The sequence below is a fragment of the Danio rerio genome, chromosome 4 (genome assembly GCF_052040795.2).
Source record: "Danio rerio strain M-AB ecotype USA chromosome 4, GRCz13ab, whole genome shotgun sequence".
NCBI classification, from domain to species: Eukaryota; Metazoa; Chordata; class Actinopteri; order Cypriniformes; family Danionidae; genus Danio; species Danio rerio.
The window spans coordinates 58,426,153-58,451,442 of record NC_141024.2 but is presented as its reverse complement, the minus strand read 5'-3'; the positions used below and the strand labels follow the sequence as shown (position 1 = coordinate 58,451,442).

The 25,290-nt window shown below is 36.2% G+C and overlaps 2 protein-coding genes across 5 annotated transcripts in view; one reads left to right on the top strand and one right to left on the bottom strand.

Moving 5' to 3' along the window:
* Positions 1-1,246: 1,246 nt before the first annotated feature.
* On the bottom strand, positions 1,247-10,304 carry zgc:173720. Of its 4 annotated transcripts, none has more exons than NM_001442661.1 (3): positions 10,264-10,304; positions 9,645-9,826; positions 1,247-2,420 (listed from the first exon to the last, which is right to left on the bottom strand). In NM_001442661.1, the coding sequence occupies exons 2-3, from the start codon at positions 9,727-9,729 to the stop codon at positions 1,543-1,545; spliced, it is 963 nt and encodes a 320-aa protein (NP_001429590.1). In that variant the 5' UTR covers positions 9,730-9,826; positions 10,264-10,304; the 3' UTR covers positions 1,247-1,542. The 4 variants fall into 4 exon arrangements, with proteins under 4 accessions (NP_001429590.1, NP_001429589.1, NP_001429591.1 ...); NM_001442660.1 differs by having other exon boundaries at positions 9,645-9,794; NM_001442662.1 differs by lacking the exon at positions 10,264-10,304 and adding an exon at positions 10,169-10,206.
* A 542-nt stretch (positions 10,305-10,846) lies between these two features.
* The window catches only part of LOC148682209 (uncharacterized), a 150,973-nt gene continuing 136,529 nt past the window's right edge, over positions 10,847-25,290 (top strand). Inside the window, exons 1-3 of the mRNA XM_088650697.1 lie at positions 10,847-10,902; positions 11,250-11,399; positions 13,635-13,725. Coding sequence (XP_088506823.1) covers positions 13,671-13,725 — 55 coding nt within the window. The 5' untranslated portion in view covers positions 10,847-10,902; positions 11,250-11,399; positions 13,635-13,670. The remainder of the gene's footprint in view (positions 10,903-11,249; positions 11,400-13,634; positions 13,726-25,290) is intronic.

The window sequence follows — 25,290 nt, the reverse complement described above, 5'->3', positions numbered from 1 at the left end:
CCTGTTAACAAATAAACTAAACTAAACAAAAAACTATAATCGAGCAGCCCTAGAAAAGGGGCGGGATTAAACAAGATGATTAGACATTAACCCTCTGGGGTCTGAGGGTGTTTTGGGGCTCTGGATAAGTTTTGACATGCACTGACATTTGTGTTGTTTTCAGTATCTTAAAAACATATTAATAGCTAATGTGTGATAACACTGTTAACAGCACAAGTTAGGCTACAATAATACCTATGCAGCATGTTTATATGTGTTTGTGTTTTTGAGAAAGAAATGTTTATGCGTGGTTAATGAAAAACTAAAATTTTGAAGTCACTGAAACATGGCCGTGAAACACACAGAGAACATTTGTGCACAAGACTTTTGAGAACTGGATCTGGTAGTCTAGTGTTTTTGCTTCAAAATGATGTAAGAATCATCTTGTTTACTTTCTCACAGAAAACAATAAAATGAAATAAAATTCCTAAGTCACTTTCTGTGTAAAAATAGTTTATGCGAGAAGGCATGAACTATCATTACTATGCAGTGAGTAACACCAGAGAAGACCTGCATAATGAGCTGCATAATGAGCCATCAGACAGGTATTTGACTAAGAGTTTCAAGAAAGAATCTGAGAAAAAATAAGATTATTTATATATTTTTTTGTTTGCAGTTTATTTAAAATATATTTAACTATCATACAAAATAACTCGATACTAGTAAACCTAATAAACTCAGTCACCACATATAAATTTTAAACAGAACAGCACCTGTATTGTAAACAAGTATTTATTTTTATAAATAATAATAATAATATATATATATATATATATATATATATATATATATATATATATATATATATATATATATATATATATATATATATAAAGGTCATAAACGTTAGAATAAGACTTATCGTAAGACTTATCGCAAAAGTAGACATATCAAGCTTTCTTTAGAAACATCTCACATGTTTCTTTGTTGAGTATTTGCTGAGTTTCAGTTCATTTTAATGACGTGTTTTTCCTGACACAGTCTACTGTTGCGCGCTCCTCATGCAGGCTGTTTGTAATGTCAAAGCTTCGTGGGCGTGGTCGCATTAACTCTAATGAGCTCAGACTGAGAAGCTAGACATAGCGTTGCTTTCATACTGATTATTTTATCAAACAATATTTGTTTTCAACATGCATAGCTGCGTTTAAGCTGAGTTTTAGCGCATTTTACTGACGCGTTTCTAAAAACAGTTCACGGAGAGAGAAAAGACAGAATGCCTACACTGTTTATTATCCTTGTTTTACAAAAGCACACTACTTTGTTTTTGTTGTGAGTGTACACATTTAAAAGTAGACACCTAACAGATTCGATTGATGTATTGATCTTATCTGTACGATCAAAACTGAAAGTGTAATTTAGGTTCATTTCAGCTCAATGAGGTAAAAACTTGTCAGAACGCGTATACGCGGTCTTCGACCCCAGGGGGTCAAGTGAGCGACTGGTCCATATTTTACATTTCTGTCCAGAGAGGTCAAGTTATAAAAAGTCCAGTGTGACTGTGGCTTAAGTATAAGTGAACTCTATCTCTCCAGCGTGGAACTTCATGTGGTAATTAAGGGATGTTAACTGGCTGAAACTTTTCCCACACTGAGTGCATATGAATGGTTTCTCTCCGGTGTGGATCCTCATGTGTTGATTAAGGTTTGATATGCAGGTAAAACACTTTCCACACTGAGTGCATGTGAATGGTTTCTCTCCAGTGTGGATCCTCATGTGTTTATTAAGGTGTGATGATTGGCTAAAACTCTTCCCACACTGAGTGCATGTGAATGGTTTCTCTCCAGTGTGGATTCTCATGTGTTGATTAAAGTTTGACGATTTGCTGAAACTCTTCCCACACTGAGGGCATGTGAATGGTTTCTCTCCAGTGTGGATCATCATGTGGTGATTAAGGAATGATAATTGGCTAAAACTCTTTCCACACTGAGTGCATGTGAATGGTTTCTCTCCAGTGTGGATCCTCATGTGTTTATTACGGGATGATGATTGACTGAAACTCTTCCCACACTGAGTGCAAGTGAATGGTTTCTCTCCAGTGTGGCTCATCATGTGTTTATTAAGGTGTGATGATTTCCTGAAACTTTTTCCACACTGAGTGCACGTGAATGGTTTCTCTCCAGTGTGGATCATCATGTGTAGATTAAGGTGTGATGAGCAGCTGAAACTCTTCCCACACTGAGTGCATGTGAATGGTTTCTCTCCAGTGTGGATCATCATGTGAATCTTAAGATAGCCTTTTCTTCCAAAACTCCTTCTACAGTGAGTGCAAGTGAAACGAGTCTTGTCTGTCCTTTTCAAAATACCATCAGTATGTAAATTGTTTTTTTCCTCAATTTTGACATGATGTTCCTCCTCTTTCCTCCCCTCATTCTCTCTTAGGTCTGAAATAAATAGATAAAACATAAGTTTTCATTAAGTCTTACAAACTCTCATAAAAAGCTGAAAAGTGAAAAGACACTGGAAACATTGGCTACACACATCGTAATTTTGATGCGCTATAAATGTAAAATAAATCAGATAATATTTAGTTCTGTCCATTAATGTGTACACATTTAAGCAGATTTAATGCAATTAGGCAGATTTAATTTAAGGCAGTAGTGGTGGGCAAAGCGAGGCTTCATGAAACACTGAAACAGTCAAAGCAAATGTGTCGAAGCTGTGAAACGTTTCGAAACCCCACTCTACAGTGACATCTAGTTGTCATTTTTTTATGTATTGCATTGAAACAGCTTTAGCAAAGAACAGTTGAGCAAACTGAGGTAATAAACCCCACTTTGTATACTTGAATCTTCAAGTTATTTAGTGGAGTGGTAAAGGTGTCTGACTACCATGCGGGGATAGTGGGTTTGAATCCAGGCTAATATAGCCATTTTGAAATCCTTTAATACCTGTTGGTAATGCTTTGTTCTTGTATTGTTTCAACATTGGTCTGACAACCGAATAAACACGTTCTAAATACATATGTCTTGTTTTGGTCTTAAAACAGGGTTGTTTCTAGATCAGACAATGTGGCCTGAAGTCGTCAAGGATTATTTATATTATTCATTAAATTTTCCATTTATTGAATTTTATTAAAGTCTACCCAAACCTAAAACACAACCATCACAGTACTGTAAAATATTAATTATTGTTTTACAGTGTTACAAAAAATGATGCTAAATTGATGGCGTAACTGCAGCTGTATCCTATTTAGGCTACACAAAACAGAAACATGATTAAAACACACGAAACCATGATTTCAGAGTATTTGTACAAGTTGGGATTCGAACCCAAAAAGTCATTCGAAGCATAGCAACAGCGTGCACACGCACAGTCCACTAGGCCATATGAAACAGGGATTTTCTCTGACCTTGGCAGTCAAATACAGATTCGCCAGGCCTTGACACGCTTCTAAGCTGATCAATACTTTGAATCGCTTTAGTCACGTGACCAGGTGTTTCGAAACACTTAAGTCATGTGACTTGGGTGCTTCGGTGCAGTGTTTCGAAATACTTGTGCTTCAGGATCTCGACACTGTGTTGAAACGTCAGTTTCACATCAGCCATCCCTAAGTGAGAGGAGCTGCCGATGTCTGCGGGTGCATGAAAGCTGTGCGCATTAACAGCTGAGAAGACGTTTTATAACCGTTCGCTTTCAATGATTGCTGCAGATGCAATATCTGGATGCTAGTCACTGGACTCAAAATAAGCCCTTTCGTTATTAATTTGTTAATGGTTTCTGTTTTATCCAAACAATTTTATATACATCTTTAGTATACGGACAAGCCCGGACATGTCCCGTAATGATCATTCAGTTGTTCAGATCACCGTTATTATTCTCCTTTGAGGTTTTCCTAACAGTTTATATTGTAATGTGAATCTGATATGTTATAAATTAAACGTGGAAAGGGGCTAGTATGGCTGAAAGACTGTTTAACTGCCTCACAATTTGTAGCATTTCTGGGCATTTAATGTATACCTGCATGTGAATGAGTATTCTATCGACACATGAATGTTTAATCTAGACCTTTTTCCAGATAAATCTAATTTCTACTTATCTAAATTGTTTAGTAAAAAAATGTCACTGATGTTAATAAGTAATACTGGTTTAATACATAACAGCAAATTTTGTTTATACATTTGTAGCTTATTTATTATTTTATTGTACTTATTATTGTTCAGACTATGTACATCCTTGTATTTTCATCTGGGGTCCACTCCTCAACATTCAATATAAAGTGTTAAAACAGATAACCTGTCTCCTCATCCTTTGTGCTCTGACCAGTACTCAGAACGGTTTACTCAAATTATTCATCTTTTGAACGTAAAACCTGTAGAACAATTTATTTATCTAGTGCTTTTACAATGTAAATTGCTCCGCTCCCGTTGCCCCAGCAACCCTGTACCCCGACATGTTCACATATCACCACATCTCCCCTCCTTAAAGTGATGATGCCCCCCTGTAGTAAATATATAGCAAGTTCCCTTTTAGCAACATAGAACAAAGCAAATTATTTTTCCAACCTGGTTACAGATATCAACTTAACAATATCCTTTGCTTACAATCGTCAAACTCTTAACCATAACCTGTCAACATCACAGATGTGTTTTTAAGTTCACTTTTTTATAACTGGCGTTATAAAAATTGTGAGTTTTCTGCAGCTTGAATCCAATGCTATCTGCCAGAATCCACTGGACGCATCTAATGTGGAGAAAATGCATGCACCAAATAGTTTTGGTAAGATATCCTCCAGTTTAGGCAGAGTGAATCCTTCTAGCTTTACTGCTTCATTCAGTTTCTTTAGGTCAACACAGATTCTATTTTTGCCAGTTTTCTTTATCACAGGCACCATTGGTGCACACCAGTCTGTAGTTTCAGTGACTTTAGCATTCACTGCAGCTCCTCTTCCACTTTTGGCAGCAATGGAAAGGAGACTCAACGAGGGGAAGAGCGGCTGTATGGTTAAGCATCTTCTCTGAGCTCAATTTTGATTGGCTTGCAGTTTAAGAGTCTAAAGTTTCCAAAAACAGAGTCCTCCATGTCGACAGAATCAGCTCTACTCACCAGTATAAATTCACGGGCAGTTGTATGACTGAGGAGATTGTTATTGTATGGGCCTTTAACAATCTAAGTCCAGAAACTGACACTTTGTCCTTTCCTTTCTGTACAGGCTATGAATTTACCATTACAGTCCAATTTGCCACCGGGACTTCAGATGTCAGCAGATGTTTAAGTAAGATAGGGGCAAACAGGAAATTTTAGAAATATTTGTTCATACATAACTTTGATATCTGCGCCAGTATCAATTTTAAAATTAACAGTAGTCCCCTGCATTAGTAACTTTACATGCCATCTATCTTCGTTAGCATCATCAGAAACTGACCCCAGAAACCATATTCCCTTAGTTTCATCCTCTTGTTGATCACTGGTCACTTTTTTTTTTTTTTTACAGTTTTTGTTTTACTAGCAACTTCGAAATGTCCTGTTTATTACACCTGCGGCATTGTTTACCCCAAGCAGTTCAGGCCCCATATTTGTGTTTTTTTTCACAACTTGAACATGTAACTTTACTACTTTCATCTCTTAGTTTAGTGTCAGAATTTCTGTATTTACCTCCTGTGTATTTCTTAAATTGCCTCCATGCTTAGACTTGTAGCTCACTTCACTTACATCACCTGCTCCTTGAATTTTAACGCTTTGTTTTAATCAGTTCCAACTGGCGAGCAATATGTATCGCTTTCTTTAGCGTCAAATCGGTCTCTAACTGCAGCTTTTCAGACACGTTGCTGTTTGCAATTCCAATCACAATGCGATCACAAATCTGCTTGTCTTTAGTTGCACGAAAATCATGAAACTCTGCCAGCTCATATGGACTCATGATAAACGCTTCAATACTTTCCCAATTTCGTTGATTCTGTTTGTGAATCAAGCACAGTCAAGATTCAAGTTGCGTTTGGGCACAAAATGTTCATCAAACTTTTTAACTACTGCATTGTAGTAATCATTTTCCTCCTCTACAGAAAACGAAAATGTGCTGATTATGGGTTCAGCCTGCTTGCCCATTGCATAGAGCAGTGAACCTGTACATCAATGTCTTCCTTGTCAAATTTTGTTGAAATTCTAAATCAAGATAAACGCTGCTTCCACGCCAGCCAACTTGATGGCTGTGCATAATCAAAACCTTAGGGCGTGTGAAACTTTAACATTATCCTTTCGTCCTCCTTCTCAAATGATAGGAGTGCGCTGAGGACTTTCATTCTGACACCATGTCATGTTAAACAGAGTGGACCATTGCTTTAGAACTCAGAATTTCACTTTATTAAAGCATGCACTCATTAGCGATATTTCTGCCTTCTGTGTCAGCCTGCTCGTGCTGGCTCTGCCCCTGTTGCCCCAGCAACCCTGGATCATGACACAGAACAGCCAATCTCAATAACCTGTTCACATATCACCACACAGGGAATACTTGTTCATTCTGTGGCCTGACTGGTAAACACATCAGAAAAAAATGTTGTGGGGTAATAACTGAACAATTAGCTGAATATTTGCCTTGCATACATGAGACATACCTGTACAGCAGGGGTCACCAAACTTGTTCCTGGAGGGCCGGTGTCCTGCAGATTTTAGCTCCAACCCTAATTAAACACACCTGAACAAGCTGAATCAAGGTCTTACTAGGTATACTTAAAATATCAAGGCAGGTGTGTTGAGACAAGTTGGAGCTAAACCTTGCAGGGACAGGACCGAGATTGGTGACCGAGATGCTGTACAGCATCTGCATAAAGGCTGAAACGTGCACCTTACCCCTTGTGTGCTGTTGGGTCATTTTTATCCATTATGGGTTGATTTTGAGTTTGGCCAAAACTTTCCCTGTGTTTCAGTAAACAGACTGTTATTTGGGGACATATTATTTTGACATATTCAGGGAAAATGCTTTGAAAAAAAAAAAACCTCAATACACTCTGGCCAAATTTACTCTTTTCATTATATTCATGGCTGTTTTTTCTCCATTGGCCTCTATTATAACAACATTTTTTGATCACAAAGCCATGAAAGCATATAATCATGCATTTATGACTGCTGGCGTTTTCAGTGACAACATTGTTTAATTGGTCTCCACCCATGGGACAGCAAAAAGGAAATGGGTATAAAGAAGAGGAGGAGAGTTGAAAAGCGCAGCATTATGTGGTGTGCGGAAGAAAGAGAAGTTGACTGAACTGTTGCAGTGCAGGGACACGAGTAGGGAAACCGGGTCGAGACGAGCAGTGTAAACTTAACAACTGGCTGTGAGAAACAAAAAGCGAAGGTACGTATCAAGGCAACAGAGCAAAGGCCGATGTCTTGTTACTTAAGTGCTCGTGATGTCTGTGAATGAGTGCGTCATCAAAGACTTCAGTGCAGTGTGTCCAGAACAAAATCAACTTATCGATTTATCTTGCTGGCATAGAGTCAGCTGCCAAAAGCCTTCATCCCACAATCGACAGTGTCAGAGTTTCCTGTTGGGCACCTGAGGCTGCTACTCACCGGCTGGATTTGTCAACACCCTCAACCTTCACATCCACACCTCCACATCCGCCATTCCCCTCTCATTTCCCTTGACCAAAAGTTTTTGTTTTCTTTGCTCAAATTCTCATTTTATTTCTCTTGTTTCTCTTTTTTCTTGTTTTCTCCCCATACTATTATTATCATTATTATTTTTCCGTTTTCAAATCGGATGAATCTGCTGGCCTGAAATCATTCACATTTTTTTCCTTTCACTTTCATTTGAGTTATAAGTGCTGAGGGTTTTGTGTTTCATTGTGATTATTGTTATATTGTTTGTTTTGGACTTGCAGTTGGAGCGGCGCCATGTGAAGACGCAAACTGTTGAGGTCCTTACATAAAACTTAAAATTTTGTTTAATATTGCTCTTATCCTAAATAACCTAAACCTACCTATCCTGGAAAATAAGCGTTTATAAGTGTATGAGTTTAGCTGTTCTGAGGGTAATTAATTTTAAATCAGGATGAATAAAGGTCGAAGCAACCATAGGGAGGCAGAATCCGCTACTAGCCTCCATGCTAATGCTAACCCGAAGTGCAAGCTGCATCTAAAAAAAAAAAAGAGACGGCTCTGGCGAGTGATAACAGTGCGGTCCTTCAAGCTATTGATGCACTAAAGGGCAATTTGATTAGGCTGACTTTGAAAAGGCCGTTGCACAGTCAAATTAACTTTGTAATCAAATTGACCAGCTTCAGACAGAGTTACACAATTCTGTGGAGCACATTAACGCCAGAGAGGAAGCAGCGGAACAGCGAGTGACTGGTTTGGAGTCTGTTTTGGGTGGATATTCCTGTACAATGTTTTATAACAATTATTGTAGTGTCCATTTCATTCAGCTTATTTCAAATTGGGGGAATCCACGTTTTCTGACATAATTTAAACCAAAGGTTCTAGGTGTCACCAAGTTAAATTTAAGACTTTAAGACATTTTTAAGACCATTATGAATTAAATTTTAAACCAAAGAATTTTTCAAAAGGCCCAGATGAAAAAAAAAATTATATGTCCTATCAAAAAAATATTTTTATATTAAATATTAATAATACAATAATTATGAATAATATTAAATTTAAATAATTTAGATATTTCCTAGCAAAATATCTTAAATATTGTGTCAAAACAAGCTAGCTTTACTTGTAACCATACACTTTTTTCCAACAAAAACTTTATTTAAAATAAAAAACAAATGAACAAATGTTTTAAACGTTTAAAAAAAACTATAACAAACTGAATCTATGCACAACATTCTGTCCAGGTCGATGTCCTCAGCAGTAAATACATGGAGCAGATTTGTAAATGTTATTGTAAGGAAAATAATTAAACCATTATGATAAATAGAGTTAAAATGACCTTTTTGAATTAAAAGTTAAAAGTTTTATTGAGATGAATTGTTGGTGATTGTGTGGGTTTTTGCCAGATTTGACAGCAAAACATGAACAAAGGAAAATGAAGACTTTATTTAAGACTCAATATTTCAGTAAATTTAAGACTTCTTAAGGCCTAAATTTTAGATTTTGGAGTTTACAACATTTTATGACTCGCGGAAACCCTGTTTAAACACAATAGCCCTGGTAATTAGTTATTATAATAATGATGTAATTCTAGATACTATCTGTGAGAACTAGTAACAACTACTAGAAACAAGTTTAATCCCATAGAAGTTGATTTAAAAAAGGGAATTGTGATCAACGTGACATATGCAAGTGGAAAGTACTAAGCCAACACCATCAACCAAATAGCAGATATTTTCTATGAGAATACTGTAGGTCAAATATCGTCAGCTTAGTTAAACTTTTTTAATTTATCATTTTTATAAATTTTATATAGCGCCAGTGCTCAAGGACGCTTTACAAATATTAAAAGAACAAGAAAAGCAATAACCTTAAGAAGGTAGAGAAAATGGGAGACTAATAATACATAAAATGAATGACAAAAGACACGTGAACAAGTAACAAGAAAAAAACTCATTCTTGTCTTTCAATGAGTGCTTATGTGCAATTAGGAGAACTAGGCAGCACACTCAGGGCTGCAAGATGGATTAATTTAGTATTCTTATTATTAAAAATATATCAGTATGAAAACCAACCTGTTTGTTCCTGCAGATCTTCCTGTTTGACTGTGAATGTTTCTTCAATCTTCACATCTTCACTCTCCTCTTTAATAAACGCCATCTTTATAACAGTGTGGAGATCAGTCGCTCAAGCAGGAGTTTTTCTCTGTGTTTGGACACTTTATCCTGTTTAAAATGAACAAAACAATAAAAATGTCCTGTTGAAAATGAATAAAACAATGAAGAGAAACAAAATAACTTCACTTTAACTCTTGCTTCAACAGAAATCAGGTAAAAGATCAAGTCCGAGCAAGATACAATAGCCACAAATTTGCTGAATAAAACTATGTTACTCCATTTCTTATATAGTGATGTATACTTAGAATTAATGACATTATGCTATTTAATAAATTAAACCTTCATCAAAACACTTATTACAAACTATTAAAGTACAACATTGTTCACAGTCAAATAAACAGTGTTAATGTTGTTCAGAAGTCATACTTGCATGCTAATAGACTTCTAAATGAACGAATGTGCGAATATAAAACCAACTTTACATCTATGCCAACAGCAGGTATATCATTTAGCATCTGGTGAAAACCTGAAACTTTAATCAATCCGTTTATATCTGTGTAAAAGCTTTAAAACAAACCTTTCTTCAGTTGAATCACAGCGCAGTAGCGGCGCAGCCTCATGACGTCACACGACACGCCATAATAAAAGCCTTCGGTTGGCAGACCAACTTGCATGGTGCATTCCCGCCACCTACTGGATAGAAGTGTGGAACGCAAAATGTAGAAAAAAGCATGAAAACAAACAAAAAATAAAAAATAAAATGATGTACGAATGGAGGGGATAAGAATACCAGAGGGAAGAGAGAACAGGGGGCTATTCCATAAAACTAGCTTACAGAAAAAGCCAGGCTTTATTAATGGCAGATTCTGTTTCATAAATCAAATTTACGATAGTTCAAACTTAGTTACCCTGGCAACTTATGCTGAAACTAACCTGGTCCAGGGCAGGCTAACGCTCAGGCTAAGTCTTAAGTCTTAAGTTTAGGCTTTATATATATATATATATATATATATATATATATATATATATATATATATATATATATATATATATATATATGTTTTTGTTTTGGCCCACCCTAAAGTTCCAAGCTAGAGCTGGGCCTACTCCAAAGGTAAGTGTCAAAAACGCTAAACAAAAAAAGACTTTTATTTTGGCTTGGCGTGTGACGTCATAAGGCTGCGCCGCTCCCACACTGTTATTTGACTGGAGAAAGGTTTGTTTTAAAGCGTTTATACAAATATAAAGCGATTGATTAAAGTTTCAGTTTTTCATTCAGTGCTTAATTTTGTACCTGCTGTTGACAATATTATTTTAACCCTTTATACAACGTAATACTATTTTACTCCCAGTGGTGGGGGCTATTGTTTGAACAACAGAAAAGTGTTTTAATGAAGGTTCGATTTAATATATAACATAATGTCATTCCATTCTAAGTATACATCACTATATATAAGAAAAGTAGTTACGTTTCTAATTTTAATCAGCTCATTCTTGGTTTTTTGTTCATTGTTTTATTCATTTTAAAACGAACATTTTTATTGTTTTGTTCATTTTAAACAGGATAAAGTGTCCAAACACAGAGAAAAACTCCTGCTGAAGCGACTGATCTCCACACTGTTATTAAGATGGCGTTTATTAAAGAGGAGAGTGAAGATGTGAAGATTGAAGAAACATTCACAGTCAAACAGGAAGATCTGCAGGAACAAACAGGTTAGTTTTTATTCTCAAAGACCTACTCAGTCATTTGATCCTCATTTAGATATATTTTAATAACAAGCATAAATTAAACCTTGCAGCCCTGAGTGTGCTGCCTAGTTCTCCTAAATGCACATAAGCACTCATTGAAAGACAGGAATCAGTTTCTTTCTTGTTACTTGTTCTTGGTGTTTTGTCGCTATTTTATGTATTATTAGTCTCCCATTTCTCTACTTCTTAAGGTTATTACTTTTCTCGTTCTTCTACTGTTTGTAAATCGTTTCTGAGCAAAGGCGCTATATAAAAAAAGTTTAACTGAGCTGATGATATTTGACCGCCAGTATTCTCATAGAAGATATCTGCTATTACAGTGATAGTGTTGGCTTAGTACTTTCCATTTGCATATGTCACGATCATAATTCCGACTTCTTTATGGCTTTAAACTTGTTTTTAGTAGTTGTTACTAGTTCTCACAGATAGTATCTAGAATTAAATCATTATTTTAATAACTAATTACCAGCGCTATTGTGTTTAAACAGGGCTTCTGCGGAGTCTTAAAATGTCTTGAATTCCAAAATCCAAATTTCAGGCCTTAAAAAGTCTTAAATTTACTGAATTATTTTGTTGTAGGTCTTAAATCTTTTATAGACAAATCTTCATTTTCCTTTGTTCATGTTTTGTTACCCAATCTGGCCAAAACCCATACAATCACCAACAATTCATCTCCATAAAACTTTCAACTTTTTATTCAAAAAGGTCATTTTAACATTATTTATTATAATGCTTTAATCATTTTCCTTACAATAACATTTAAACATGCTCCATGTATTCACTGCTGAGGACATCGACCTGGACAGATTGTTGTGCATAAATTTATTTTATTATAGTTTTTAAAAATTTAAAAGCATTTGTTAATTGGTTTTTTATTTTAAATAAAGTTTATGTTGGAAAAAAAAGTGTGTGGATACAAATAAAGCTTGCTTATTTTTACACAATAATTAAGATCTAAGAATTTTGCTAAGAAATATCTAAAATATTTAAACTTTCTATCTGGGCCATCTGAAAAATTCTTTGGCCTTTAGCCCTTTATGAGTCTAAAATTTCATTCATATTGAAATTGTCTTTAAAAGTCCTAAATTTAAATTGGTGACACCTGCAGAAACTCTGGTTTTAAGTATGTCAGAAAATGTGGATGCCCCCAATTTGAAATATGCTAAATGAAATGGACACTAAAATAATTAATGATTATAAAACATTGTCCAGTATTCTAAACTATATGATGATGTTGTGGGACAATGTGATACAAAATGAACAAAAATAGTGGAACAATAACGTTTAGCATTGCACTGACTTCAACTGGCCAACAAACTAGTCTAAAAATTACTTTTCATGCGTAAAAAATTGATTACAGCATGCTGATGATATGCAAACATCTGAGTGTGATGTTCGTCAGTATTGACCACATTCTTCACATACCAGCAGGCGCGTCATTGGAATCTTTTTGCTTGAGATTTTTTTAAAGGATGAATTTTTAGATCCTAAAAACAGAAGCTTTTTCTCAATATGCGTTCTTCACCCAGGTGAAAAAATATAATTAAATGCAATTAAAATACACTTAAATACCCGAAAATACATATTTAGTACATTGTTATTTTTTTGTGTTAAATAAAAGTTTGATGGTTTTACACTATAAATATACTAATTAAAAGTATGTTTATACTTCAGTAGGACTTTAGTACACTTGACAGAAGTATACTAAATACCAGTAATACTTAAATATATTTTTATTGTACTACAATAAAGTACACTACAGAAAAAAAACATCCAAAAGACTTTTATTAGTGTGTTTTTTAAAAGTGTTTTAAATGCTTTAAACATTAGTTGATTTTTAGTACACTGTTTACATACTAATCTTGAGTTTAAAATAAGCTAATATATAAAAAATCTATTAATAATGTATTGTATTAGAAGTACATTTTCCTAAAAAAAAGTCTATACAAAATGTAGCATTGTAACCAAACAGTACAGCTACACAAAGCCTATTGCTTTACCACGTTTGAGAATAACAATAATAATAGCCCATGCACTCATAACTTTTATTTTACATCTGCAGAATCGTGAGAAAGTCGTGATCTTTATTTTAGGCAAAAAAAAAAAAAAAACCACGATACTCATTTTAGCCACAGCATATAATTAGAATAATTGTCTTCTCCTCCAGTTCAGCTATAAACACTAGAATATTCCCATCAGGCTCCAGTAAAGAGTTTATTGAAGGACAGCAGGAATATGAGTGATCCAGAACCCTGCAAAATTAAAAATGAAGACTCTGAACAACAAATAGGTTGGTGTTTATTCCTGATCAGGGGTGGCACGGGAGGTTGTTGGGCTTCAGCCCTGATTGTTTGTTCCGAAGCCATGAACCTTTTGGGTTTAAGTTTTGTCAAAACATAGTTTTTCAACATATTATTCAGAAATATTTTAACCGGTTCATTATTGCTTTCCCACAGGATCAAAAAGCAATATCAGCTGTGCTTTCTAAACCTGTTTACTTTATTTGAGTTTTTTGTTTTTATCAGAGGCAGCCCTACAGCAGTAAGTGCTTTCTGTTTCTCTTTTCTAAAAGCGAGTTTACACACACCATCCTCCTGCATAGCCACGCCTCCTGACAGTCACTCAACACATTCGTCTCATCGCTGCACCACAATTGTACTTCATGTTTGTTACCTGCTTTAATTTCGTATTAAAGTAAGCTTGTTGGAAATTCTGAGGAGAATGTTGGGTTGCTATTGTAACTACACACGCAAGAGTCAAGCAGTCTTGTCTTGCTTCATTTAAGATTTACCTCAGATTTTGACTGTCAGTTCCGTATGATCTGACGAGATGCTACACGCACAGGCTGTTCTGATTAGCTGTGAGTTTTGATTTATTAATTCAGGAGTATTTATGTGAAAGTGTAGTCTGACAACAATAAATATTCTCATCAGGAATAAAACCACCTGTTTTTATACCCGTGATAACTCTGCCGAGCTGTCGCTATAAAGTTAGTTCTGCTACTGTTATTTTATACTGGGTAGGCTACTTCATTTATTTTATTATAACAATATTTTGTTGAAAATGATCCCTTAAAGGAGCAGGATTTTTAGGGTAATTTAATCCAAATGATTACAGCAGCCAAAACTATAAAAAAAAAAAAAAACATAACTTTTTAGATGGGATTAGATGCTAAGAATCCCATACTTGTTATATAATTTAAATTTTGATTTCTCTTGTTTAATTTCTGCATGCACATTTTTCCACTTGCTACTCTGCCAGAAACTTTGCCGCTGGAGAGCACCTTCAGTATTAGTTTAAACATTTGTTTAGAGATGGACCGCAAGATGTGCTTAACAGAGTGGCTACATGTGGTGAAAAACGATGGCAAAGCTAAGTATAAATATGTTAATGAAAGTAATAAGTTATAAAGCAGAGTGCAGACCAACATGACAAAGCATCTGAGGTTTTTTCACATACTTCAAGAATATCAAATTTAAAGAATGGCTTGTTAGGTTCAATGTGCTTCCCGCGGGTGCAACTAACAACAATTGTACATTTTAGTTGAACTCTTTGAGCGTGATGAGCAATTCAGTGTTAGTTTATATTTCAATATCTTAAGGTGAAACTAAACTGCGCATTCTCTCCGTCTCCACATTCATAAACAGCAAGACGCTCTGCTGAAGCACGCAAGCTTTACACTCCGTCATTGATAATTAACTTGGCTGTTGTATTGGAGTCGAAAGAATATATGAAGTAGAATTTTTTAACAGACCAGGGGCCTCATGTATCAACGATGCGTACGCACAAAAACTTTGTGTACGCCAGGTTTCACGCTCAGAATCGCTCACGTTTGGATTTACTAACAATGAACTGAACGTGGGTGTAGTGACACAAATGACCATTTTGTCACTTGAGGTGTTGTAGGGTTGTTTCTGACGCGTGAGAGCTCAACAAACGAATCATCCTCCAAATACTGCTTATCAGATTTATTTTTTGCACAGACAGTTCTTATGGTTCAATTTCCACTCACAGTCTGATATATAAATGCTCATAAAATCACATTGAATGCCTCAATAAAGCTCTTTCAAACACGGTCAAAAAATGTTGTGCTTCCCTCTAATTATACACCTGTTGTTCTAAGTCTTTGTCTACCTATATACTCCTCCAAACCCACACTCCACCCAGTGGTCAAAAACAGCATTACAAAACATAATGGCTCTTACACCCCGGCCCCTAATTGTACATGGCAGGTAGACATAACAATTCAACAATGTACATACAAAGAGCCATTAAAGCAACACTATAAACATTGCATTAATCAATTCTGTGTAGGTGTCAAATTTAACAGTCTTTACCATCAGTCCATTATATTTCCATGTTGTCATACAACAGACAAAGTTTTGTCACGGGTCTCTCAAGTACACTGGTTTTAGTTTGTACTCGCACAGAACGAACAAGTCCATTTTTATCTGGAAAAACCTCCAGAATTCGCCCCATTAACCAAGACCCTCGAGGGGCAGACGAGTCCACAATGACAACAATGTCACCAGGAACAAAGTTTCTCCTTTCCTTATTCCATTTCTGCCGATCTTGAAGCAAAGGCAAATATTCATTTGTCCATCTTTTCCAGAATAAGTCACACATATACTGGACCTGTTTCCATCTCCTCTTGCTGTATAATTCAGATTTTTCAAATAATCCAGGTGGTAATACTGGTTTACCTTTCATCTGAAGAAGATGGTTTGGAGTAAGTGACTCCAAATCATTGGGGTCATCTGACAACTTAGTTATTGGGCGATCATTTAGAATGGCCTCAATTTCACATAGTACAGTATGGAATCCTTCATCATCCAAAATCTGCTGATGTAGGATGGAATTCAAAATTATTTTGACCATTCTGATTACACGTTCCCAGATTCCACCATAATGCGAACCTCCTGGAGGATTGAAACTCCACTGGACACCTTTCTGGAGCATTGCCCTTTGAATCTTGTTTTGATTCCATGATCTCAGTGATTCCTTTAATTCCTTTTCTGCGGCAACAAAGTTGGTACCATTATCTGATCTTATTTGAGTTACTTGCCCTCGTCTGCAGATAAATCTTCGAAGAGTGTTAATACATGAATCAGTGTCCAATGAGTAGGCGACTTCCAGATGAACTGCTCGACTTGCCATGCAAGTAAAGATGACTCCGTAACGTTTTACAATGGAGCGTCCTCTTTTAACTTCCACAGGACCAAAATAATCCACCCCAACATTCGAAAATGGAGGCAAATCGGGAAGGAGTCGTTCCTTTGGCAAGTCTGCCATCTTCTGCTCACCCACCTTAACTCCAAAACGTCTACAATGGCCACAACTCGATATAATCCTTCTGGCAGCTGCATTACCCTTAATGATCCAATATCTTTTCCTCAGCTCTGAAAGCATATAATTTCTTCCACTGTGACCTAACTGTTGGTGTATATGACGCAAGATGAGCGTGGCAATATGCTGATCCTTAGCCAGAATGATCGGATGCTTTCTTTCTTCCGGCATAGCAGAATTTCTCAATCGTCCTCCTACTCTCAAAATACCGTCTTGATAGACGGGATCCAATTTATACAGCTTGCTGTCTCGGCTTATTTTTGAAACAGGTGAAACTGACAGAGCATCGATTTCCTTTTTAAACTGTTGCCTTTGACTGAATGCAACAATAGCTACTTCAGCTTCATTCACATCCTGCAAACTTAAATTTGGTGTAACCACAGAACCAGTTAGTTTTCGAAGTTCTTTCTCCGTCTTTTTAGAAGTTACTCCAGAAGAGTCTAAAGAGGCTTGAATTTCCTTTCTCTTTTGACTTCGTTGTTTCAGAACTGTCTTTAATTTCAAGAGCCAAGCAACAGCAACCTTCAACTTTGTCCAGTCTGAGAAATGAGTAATCAGCCTATGAGTAGCATTTGACTGTTCACTTACAAGAGTGCTATTTACACATATGTTCCTCTTGACTTCAGGATCATCTGCTTTAAGAGCAGAATCAAATATTTGTGCTGGCCATTCTTCCACTGGTTTCCACAGATAACTTGGTCCATTGATCCATTCTCTGTTTGTTAACAGCTGATCTGCTTTCAGACCTCTGGAGCAACAGTCTGCTGGATTTTGAGTCGTAGGTATGTATCGCCACTGTAATGGTGTTGTAATTTCTCTTATTGCAGAGATCCTGTTGGCGACAAAGGTAAGAAAACGTTTGTCCTCATTTTTTATGTATTTCAACACGGACGTACTATCTGTCCAGAATACTGAATCAACCAATGGAAACTGCATCTCTGCCCTTAACATTTTGTCCACTCGAGCAGCAAGCACAGCAGCTGTCAATTCAAGACGTGGAATAGTTACTGATTTCAAAGGTGCTACTCTAGCTTTACTGAGTAGGAATGTTACGTGAACATCTTGTTTTGTCTCCATCCTAAGGTACGTCACAGTGCCATATCCAAGTGTACTTGCGTCAGCAAAATGATGCAACTGAACGTTGGTAAGTTCATCCATTCCTGCTGGTTTTAGGCATCTGTCCATCTTGAAATCTGCCATCTTCTCAAGCTCTTTTAACCATAAAGACCACTGCCTTTGGAGATTTGAGGGTAGCAGATCATCCCATCCACATCTTATCCTACATAACTCTTGCAGGAGAATTTTTGCTGTAAGAGTGAATGGAGCCAAAAATCCTAAAGGATCATAGACAGAGCATACCTTTGACAGGACACCCCGCCTGGTGCAAGGATGATCTTTGCTAGTTATTTTAAAATTGAAAGTGTCGGATTCAACACACCACCACAAACCAAGAGCTCTTTCCATTGGCAACTGGTCCTTGTCCAGATCCATCATTTTTATGCCCTGGGCTCGGTGTTCTTCAGGTACACTTTGTAGCACAATACGGCTATTGCTGATCCATTTTATTAACTGGAAACCTCCTGCTAAGCAGACATCTGTGAGATCCTTGATCATCAAGACGGCCTCTTCCTCAGAAGGTACACTTTTCGAACAATCATCCATGTAGAAGTTTGTGTGAATTGTGTCAATTACCTTTTCAGGAAAGTCATCTTTGTTGTCCTCAGCAGTTCTACGTAAAGCATAGCAAGCACAACTTGGGGACGACACAGCACCAAACAAATGCACTTTCATCCTGTATTCCACAGAGTCCTGATTGATATCACCATCTGGCCACCATAGGAAACGAAGAAAGTCAGTATCTTCTTCTGCAACTTTAACCTGGTGAAACATTGCTTTTACATCAGCCATAAATGCAATAGGCTCTTGTCGAAACCTCACAAGAACTCCCAACAGTGAATTTGTCAGATTAGGACCCTGCAGAAGCTGATCATTCAATGATGTACCTTTAAAGGCAGCTCCACAATCAAACACCACTCTTAATGTTTGCTTCTTGGGGTGATAAACCCCATGGTGAGGGATATACCAAACTTTCCCTTCATCCTGTTTTAATTGATGTAACGGTACTATTTCGGCATAACCGTGTTTAATTACCTCATCCATGAAATCTTTATATTCTTGATGGAAAATCTTGTTTCTTTCAAATTTCCTTTTCAATCCAATTAAGCGCTGTTTAGCCACACAAAGGTTGTTTGGCAACATGGGAATTTCCATCCTAAAAGGAAGATTCAATTTATAATGTCCATCTTGAAACTCAATTGACTTGCTTACCTTTTCCATAAAGGCATGCTCTTCTCTTGACATTTCCTTCTTTTCAACAGAATTCTCATTAAAGTCATGATTGTATTGTTTACCAAGCATATCCTCCAATTTTCTTACAGAAATCCTGTTAACAGTCACACCTGAACATTTGACCTTATTCCTGCTTCCTTGGAGTGGTCCATTTACAACCCATCCCAATAGGGTTCTAACTGCATAAGGTCCATCTCCATTGCTGTTTATAACCTCCCAGGGCTCCATTACCCTGGAAGCATTTGCTCCAATCAGCAAATCCACATCAGCAGGAATTTGAGGAATCTCAACACCTTTCAGATATGGCCAATTTTCCAAATCCTTTTGAGTGACAATGTTGTCTCTGGATACAGACATTCTTTCTTGAGTGAAGACTTCTGGAAGACTATAAAAGGTGTCATCAAGAAGGTTAGACACTTCCAATCCAGTCAAAACAGTGCTATTAACAGCCCTTTGATTGCCCATTGTTTTCAAAACAATATTAGTTTCCTTTCCCTTTAATTTCAAACTATGCATTAAGCGTTCTGAACAAAATGTGGTAGAACTGCCAGGATCCAAAAATGCATAGGTTTGAATTACCGTTTGTCCCTTGCTGGATTTGACTTGAACTGGTACAATTGATAATGCACAGTCTCCATCGTCACCGGCCCCTGTTTGCCCACATGTTGTAAGGGCAACATGTGCACTACTTAAAGATGAATGACTTTGTTCTTGAGTGCACACTCTTTCCTTTTGTTGGATATGCAAAATGCTGGGATGCTTTTGACCACACACTGTACAAGTCAAGCGCTTATCACATCTTTTACTTATGTGTCCAAAAGAAAAACAGCCAAAACAAACACCTTTTTCCTTTAGAAAGTTCAATTTGTCTTTATGCAGCTTGTTTTGCATTTGTGTACACTGCTCCAATAAGTGATCACGTTTGCAGCACAAACATACAACTGGGGCCTTTGATCTTAAATCAGTCTCACAGCATTGAATTGATTTATTGTTGGTGACAACCGTTGTTGCAAAGCTGTTTCTAACTTTAGTCTTAGGTTGGAATTTCTGTTGCACAGGCTGGGTACTCTGGATATCACCAAACAAGGGATCTGATGACATTTTGACTTGATGTTCAACAAATATCACAATATCTTTAAACCGTGCTCTCTGCTTGCGTCTTTCCATTAACTCACATGCAACAGTTCTCCAATTTTCCCTTAATTTGTAAGGCAACTTCATGATGATGGTTTTCAAATTGCTTGGCATCTCTAGCTCTTCCATATAGTCAATTTCTTCCATTACATTACAGCATCCACGCAAAAAGAGAGCATAACTCTGCAATGAATTTACATCCTCAGATTTTATTGAAGGCCATGCCAAAACCTTTTCTACATATGCAGAAGCTATTTTGAATTCATTGCCGTAATGTTCCTTTAACAATGCTTTAGCTTGCACATACCCTCTTTGTGCATCCATATGCTGACAACTGCGCACAATCTCCCTTGGCTGACCTTGTGTATATTGTTCCAGAAAGTATAAACAATCTCTACTATTTTTGGTTTTGTCTTCTATTCCATGCTCAAATGCTCTCATAAAAGTTTTATATTGCAGAGGATTGCCATCAAACACAGGAATATCTCTTTGAGGCAGTGTGCTGGATTGTTGTTGTTGTACAAGCAGGGTGGTAATCTCATTTTGTTTTTGCAAGATACTACAAAGGTTCGAAGTTATTATTCCATCACTGTTCTGCATTACACTTGAGGATTGCATTTGTGACGTGAAATGAGGATCAATTTGTGGCACACTGTGAATTTGCTGAATCACGTTCCTTGAGCTTTCTTGCAGGGGGACTTCTATTGGCACATATGCCTCTGCATGCGGGTTGAGAGTAACAGTTCCTTTATCACAATATGCATTCATATCATCAGTGCAGGTTTTGAGAGACTGATTATTTAAAACAGCAATTTTTGCAGTAGCGGCTGCAATCTCTGCATCAATATCCAGCTGTTCTTGTCTATGTCTCAGCTTTTCTTGTTGTACCTCCAAAGTATGCTTTTCCTTTAAAGCAGCTGCACGCGCCATTAATGCAGCTTTCTCTGCCTCTGCCATGATTCGTGCTGAAGCAGCAGAAGATCTCCCACTACGTACACTGCTTGAACTTTTCTTACTGGACGATTTACTGGATTTACATGAGGATATGTTGGAAATGCTATCATCTGGATTAACATCCTCTTGACAAACCCTTGCATCAACACCAGAACATGAAACTTGACTTTCAGCGCTCAACCATTTCTCAACATCATCTACAAACTCATCGCAAATCAACATCTTTCCATTGAACCATGTTTGTTGTTTTTCCTTTTCTTCACTGGGCAAAAGAACCATCACCGAATTGTGCATTTCCTTTGTTTCGTCTCTCAATTTGATGAATTTCTCAAAGGAACACTGCACCTCCTTTTCATATTCTCGGTTGGACATAAAATCCTTTATAATAGCCATTAAGTTCTTTGCCTTGCTTAGTTTACACTTTCGTGTCTTTTGCAAAGTTTCCAATTTTTCCAATAAAGCCTTAGGAGTAAGCTTAATGAGCCGCTTTTCCCTCACATGCTCTGTTTCAAACTTCTCAAATGGCACAATAGTCTCTGTCTGTTCACAGGTAGTCGCACCATCATCATCACAATTCATTAAACTCATATTCACAGCTGAAATCGTTTGCCTCCTAAGCAACTTTAAAACTTAAGCAACCAATGCATTGGATTTACGCTATTGTGTGCACACAAAGTCATTCATTAAGTAGCGCTACACATACCTTTGTTTCATTCATTCAGTTCATCACGGCTGCTCCTCAAGAAAGTCCAAAAATGATGCATGATGATCCACAAAGAAGCCATTTTTTGACAAATGTAGTGACACAAATGACCATTTTGTCACTTGAGGTGTTGTAGGGTTGTTTCTGACGCGTGAGAGCTCAACAAACGAATCATCCTCCAAATACTGCTTATCAGATTTATTTTTTGCACAGACAGTTCTTATGGTTCAATTTCCACTCACAGTCTGATATATAAATGCTCATAAAATCACATTGAATGCCTCAATAAAGCTCTTTCAAACACGGTCAAAAAATGTTGTGCTTCCCTCTAATTACACACCTGTTGTTCTAAGTCTTTAGGTGCGTTCGACATAAAGCTCAGCTGCAGCCGGTGATCAACGAGATTAGCCGAGCGCAGGCGGGGCGGAGTTGAAAACGGAGCCGTCAAGACGGACAGCTGGACACTTCGGGACTCAAAGTTGCTGCAGTCATGATGACCGATCACATGGCGTCATCATATTTTTTTGTTATTTTTATTTATAACAACAAAACATTTACAAATAAAACAGAATACAGTCTCTTCAAACTGTAGTTCCTTTTTAAACAATAAGGGAGAATTATGAATAAAATATGTAACAAATGTATGAGAGAAATAAGAGGAAATGAGAGGTTAATATAAACATAAAAACGAACAGGTCTATTAAATACAAAGCAGTAAGCATAAATTCTAGGAGTTAAACATCAATCTTTAGGCTGATACTTCTTGTTTGAATCTGCTAAAAAGGGGTTTACATATATGTACATTTATAGATATAAAAAATTTCCCATGTAAAAAGCAAAACAAGGTGTTTTGATTAGGCCAAATAAATGACATTATTTTGGATAATGAATGAATTTTCAAAAAAGCATTTTAATCCAAAAAGATTGTGTTGAAAAGAACAAAAGGTAAAATAAGTGAGCGATGTAGAAGTTTCCCAGAAAGAGCAGGTAGCCTTTAAACTGCTAGACAGGAAATAAAATATATATTTATATTATAATAATAAAGCCATTTTATAATTATTTAATAAAATAGTTCTTTACTTTAATTTGTTAAGAGAGCTTTAGGGGGGCAGGATCAATGATGATGATTTTCTTATTTCAAGTCTGTAAGACTTATTTGAGTTCATATTTAGGTTATTCACTAAAATATACACTAAAATACATCATTTAAATCGTTCATGGAGATGAATGCAGTAAATAGTCTGTATAAAAAAGTTAAAAAATAAACCTGTGCAAACAAGCTAACCTTTATAACCAGATTATTTAACAAAAGATGATACTGCAGTAAAATATTTGTAGTCTTTTAATAAGCAAGATGTGTACAGGATAGAGAGGGTGTGAAAAGTGAATTGTTTGTTTTGAAACTTTTGAATCGGAATTTGTCCAATTATAAACCCGAAATACACGTGTTTGTTGTCATGTGGTGAACTTGGCCAATCGTGTAATATCGGTGTCGTCATCAAAGCTCCTGCAGTCGCTCTTCAGAAGCTGCACGGTCTGAGTTTGCCGTCTGATCTCGGAGCGCTGTCGCGGTACTTTGATGCCACATGTGACAGTCACGTGGCGTCAGCGCAGCATCAATCCGGACAAGATTTCTAACCAGAATGCACCGCTTTAAGACAGATTTCGATCGATCTGCGCAGCGCTGCATGAAGTCGAACGCACCTTTTGTCTACCTATATACTCCTCCAAACCCCCACTCCACCCAGTGGTCAAAAACAGCATTACAAAAAACATAATGGCTCTTACACTGTTTATTTGACTGTGAACAATGTTGTACTTTGATAGTCATTTGCTGCTAATATGATTTCACTGTTTAGAGTTTGCAAATAATACTTTTATGAAATTATATTATTAAGGGGAAAGTCTGAATATCTAAATATAAAACCAACTATACTTCTATGTACACTCAGGGCTGCAAGATGGATTTAATTTAGTATTTTTATTATTGAAATATATCTGAATGAGGATCAAATGACTGAGCTGGTGTGTGAGAATAAAAACCAACCTGTTTGTTCCTGCAGATCTTCCTGTTTAACTGTAAATGTTTCTTCAATCTTCACATCTTCACTCTCCTCTTTAATAAACGCCATCTTTATAATAGTGTGGAGATCAGTCGCTTCAGCAGCAGTTTTACTCTGTGTTTGGACACTTTATCCTGTTTAAAATTAACAAAACAATAAAAATGTTCTGTTTAAAATAAATAAAACAATGAACAGAAACAAGATAACTTCTCTTTAAACGTGTCTTCATATGAGTAATCAACAAAAAGAAATCGGGTAAAACGTTTCTTTAAAACACTTATTACACACTTTATTCAAACAATAGCTCTCAGATAATGAAATAGTACTACGTTGTATAAAAAGTTAAAATAATATTTCCAACAGCAGGAACATAATTTAATATCGTATAAAAAACCTAAAACTTCAGAACTTTAACTTTAAATCGGTTTATATCTGTAAACGTTTTAAAACAAACCTTACTGCAGTTTTTTTTTTTTTTTCCACAGGAATCATTTATTCTGATGCTTTTATTGGATTTATTGATCTTTTTTTTTTTTTTTATTGAACAAACCGGGATGTACAGAGTTATACATAAAAACAGTATACAATGGAATTAACAACAAAAATTAATCGTGTACATTAAGTATTTTTTCCAGTAGTTGAGATGTCTTAATAGCTTTGGTATTACTTTGTATAGCAGTGAGGGAATCATAAAAAAGTTTTAGATCAATGAAAAATAGTTTACAATTTGGTACAGTCAGCATACATTTTGTTTTGTGGATGTGATACTTTCCAAATAAAATAAGAATTTTTGCTTTTTTGTCCATTTCCAGTAATCCAGAGTTGCAATCCGTAAAAAAAAACCATTTGCTCAGTTATACTGATTAATTTATAAAACACTTCAAAAAGTAGTAAGGAAACTTGGGACCAAAACTGTTTTGTGTAACTGCAACTGAAAAATAAATGAAGAATTGTTTCCGGTTCCTTTTTACAAAAACAACACAAGGGTGAAAAACCTTCCTTAAACTTACTTATAAAATCATTGCATGGATAATATCTATGTAATATTTTAAAATTTGTTTCTTTTACTTTATTAGGAATAATGTATTTTGTAATATCTGACCAGATTTTTGGGGAAAAGAAGAATGAAGGGAATGCTTGTTTATATTTAACCATTGCAATTGGAGGAACACTTTTATCTGCAGTTAGGATATTCCTGATATAATTGTTATTACATTTTTTATCTTTGATAGAAAGGCCCTTAAAACCTTACTGCAGTTGAAACATAGCGCTGATGCGGCGCCGCCTGATGACGTCACAGGCTACG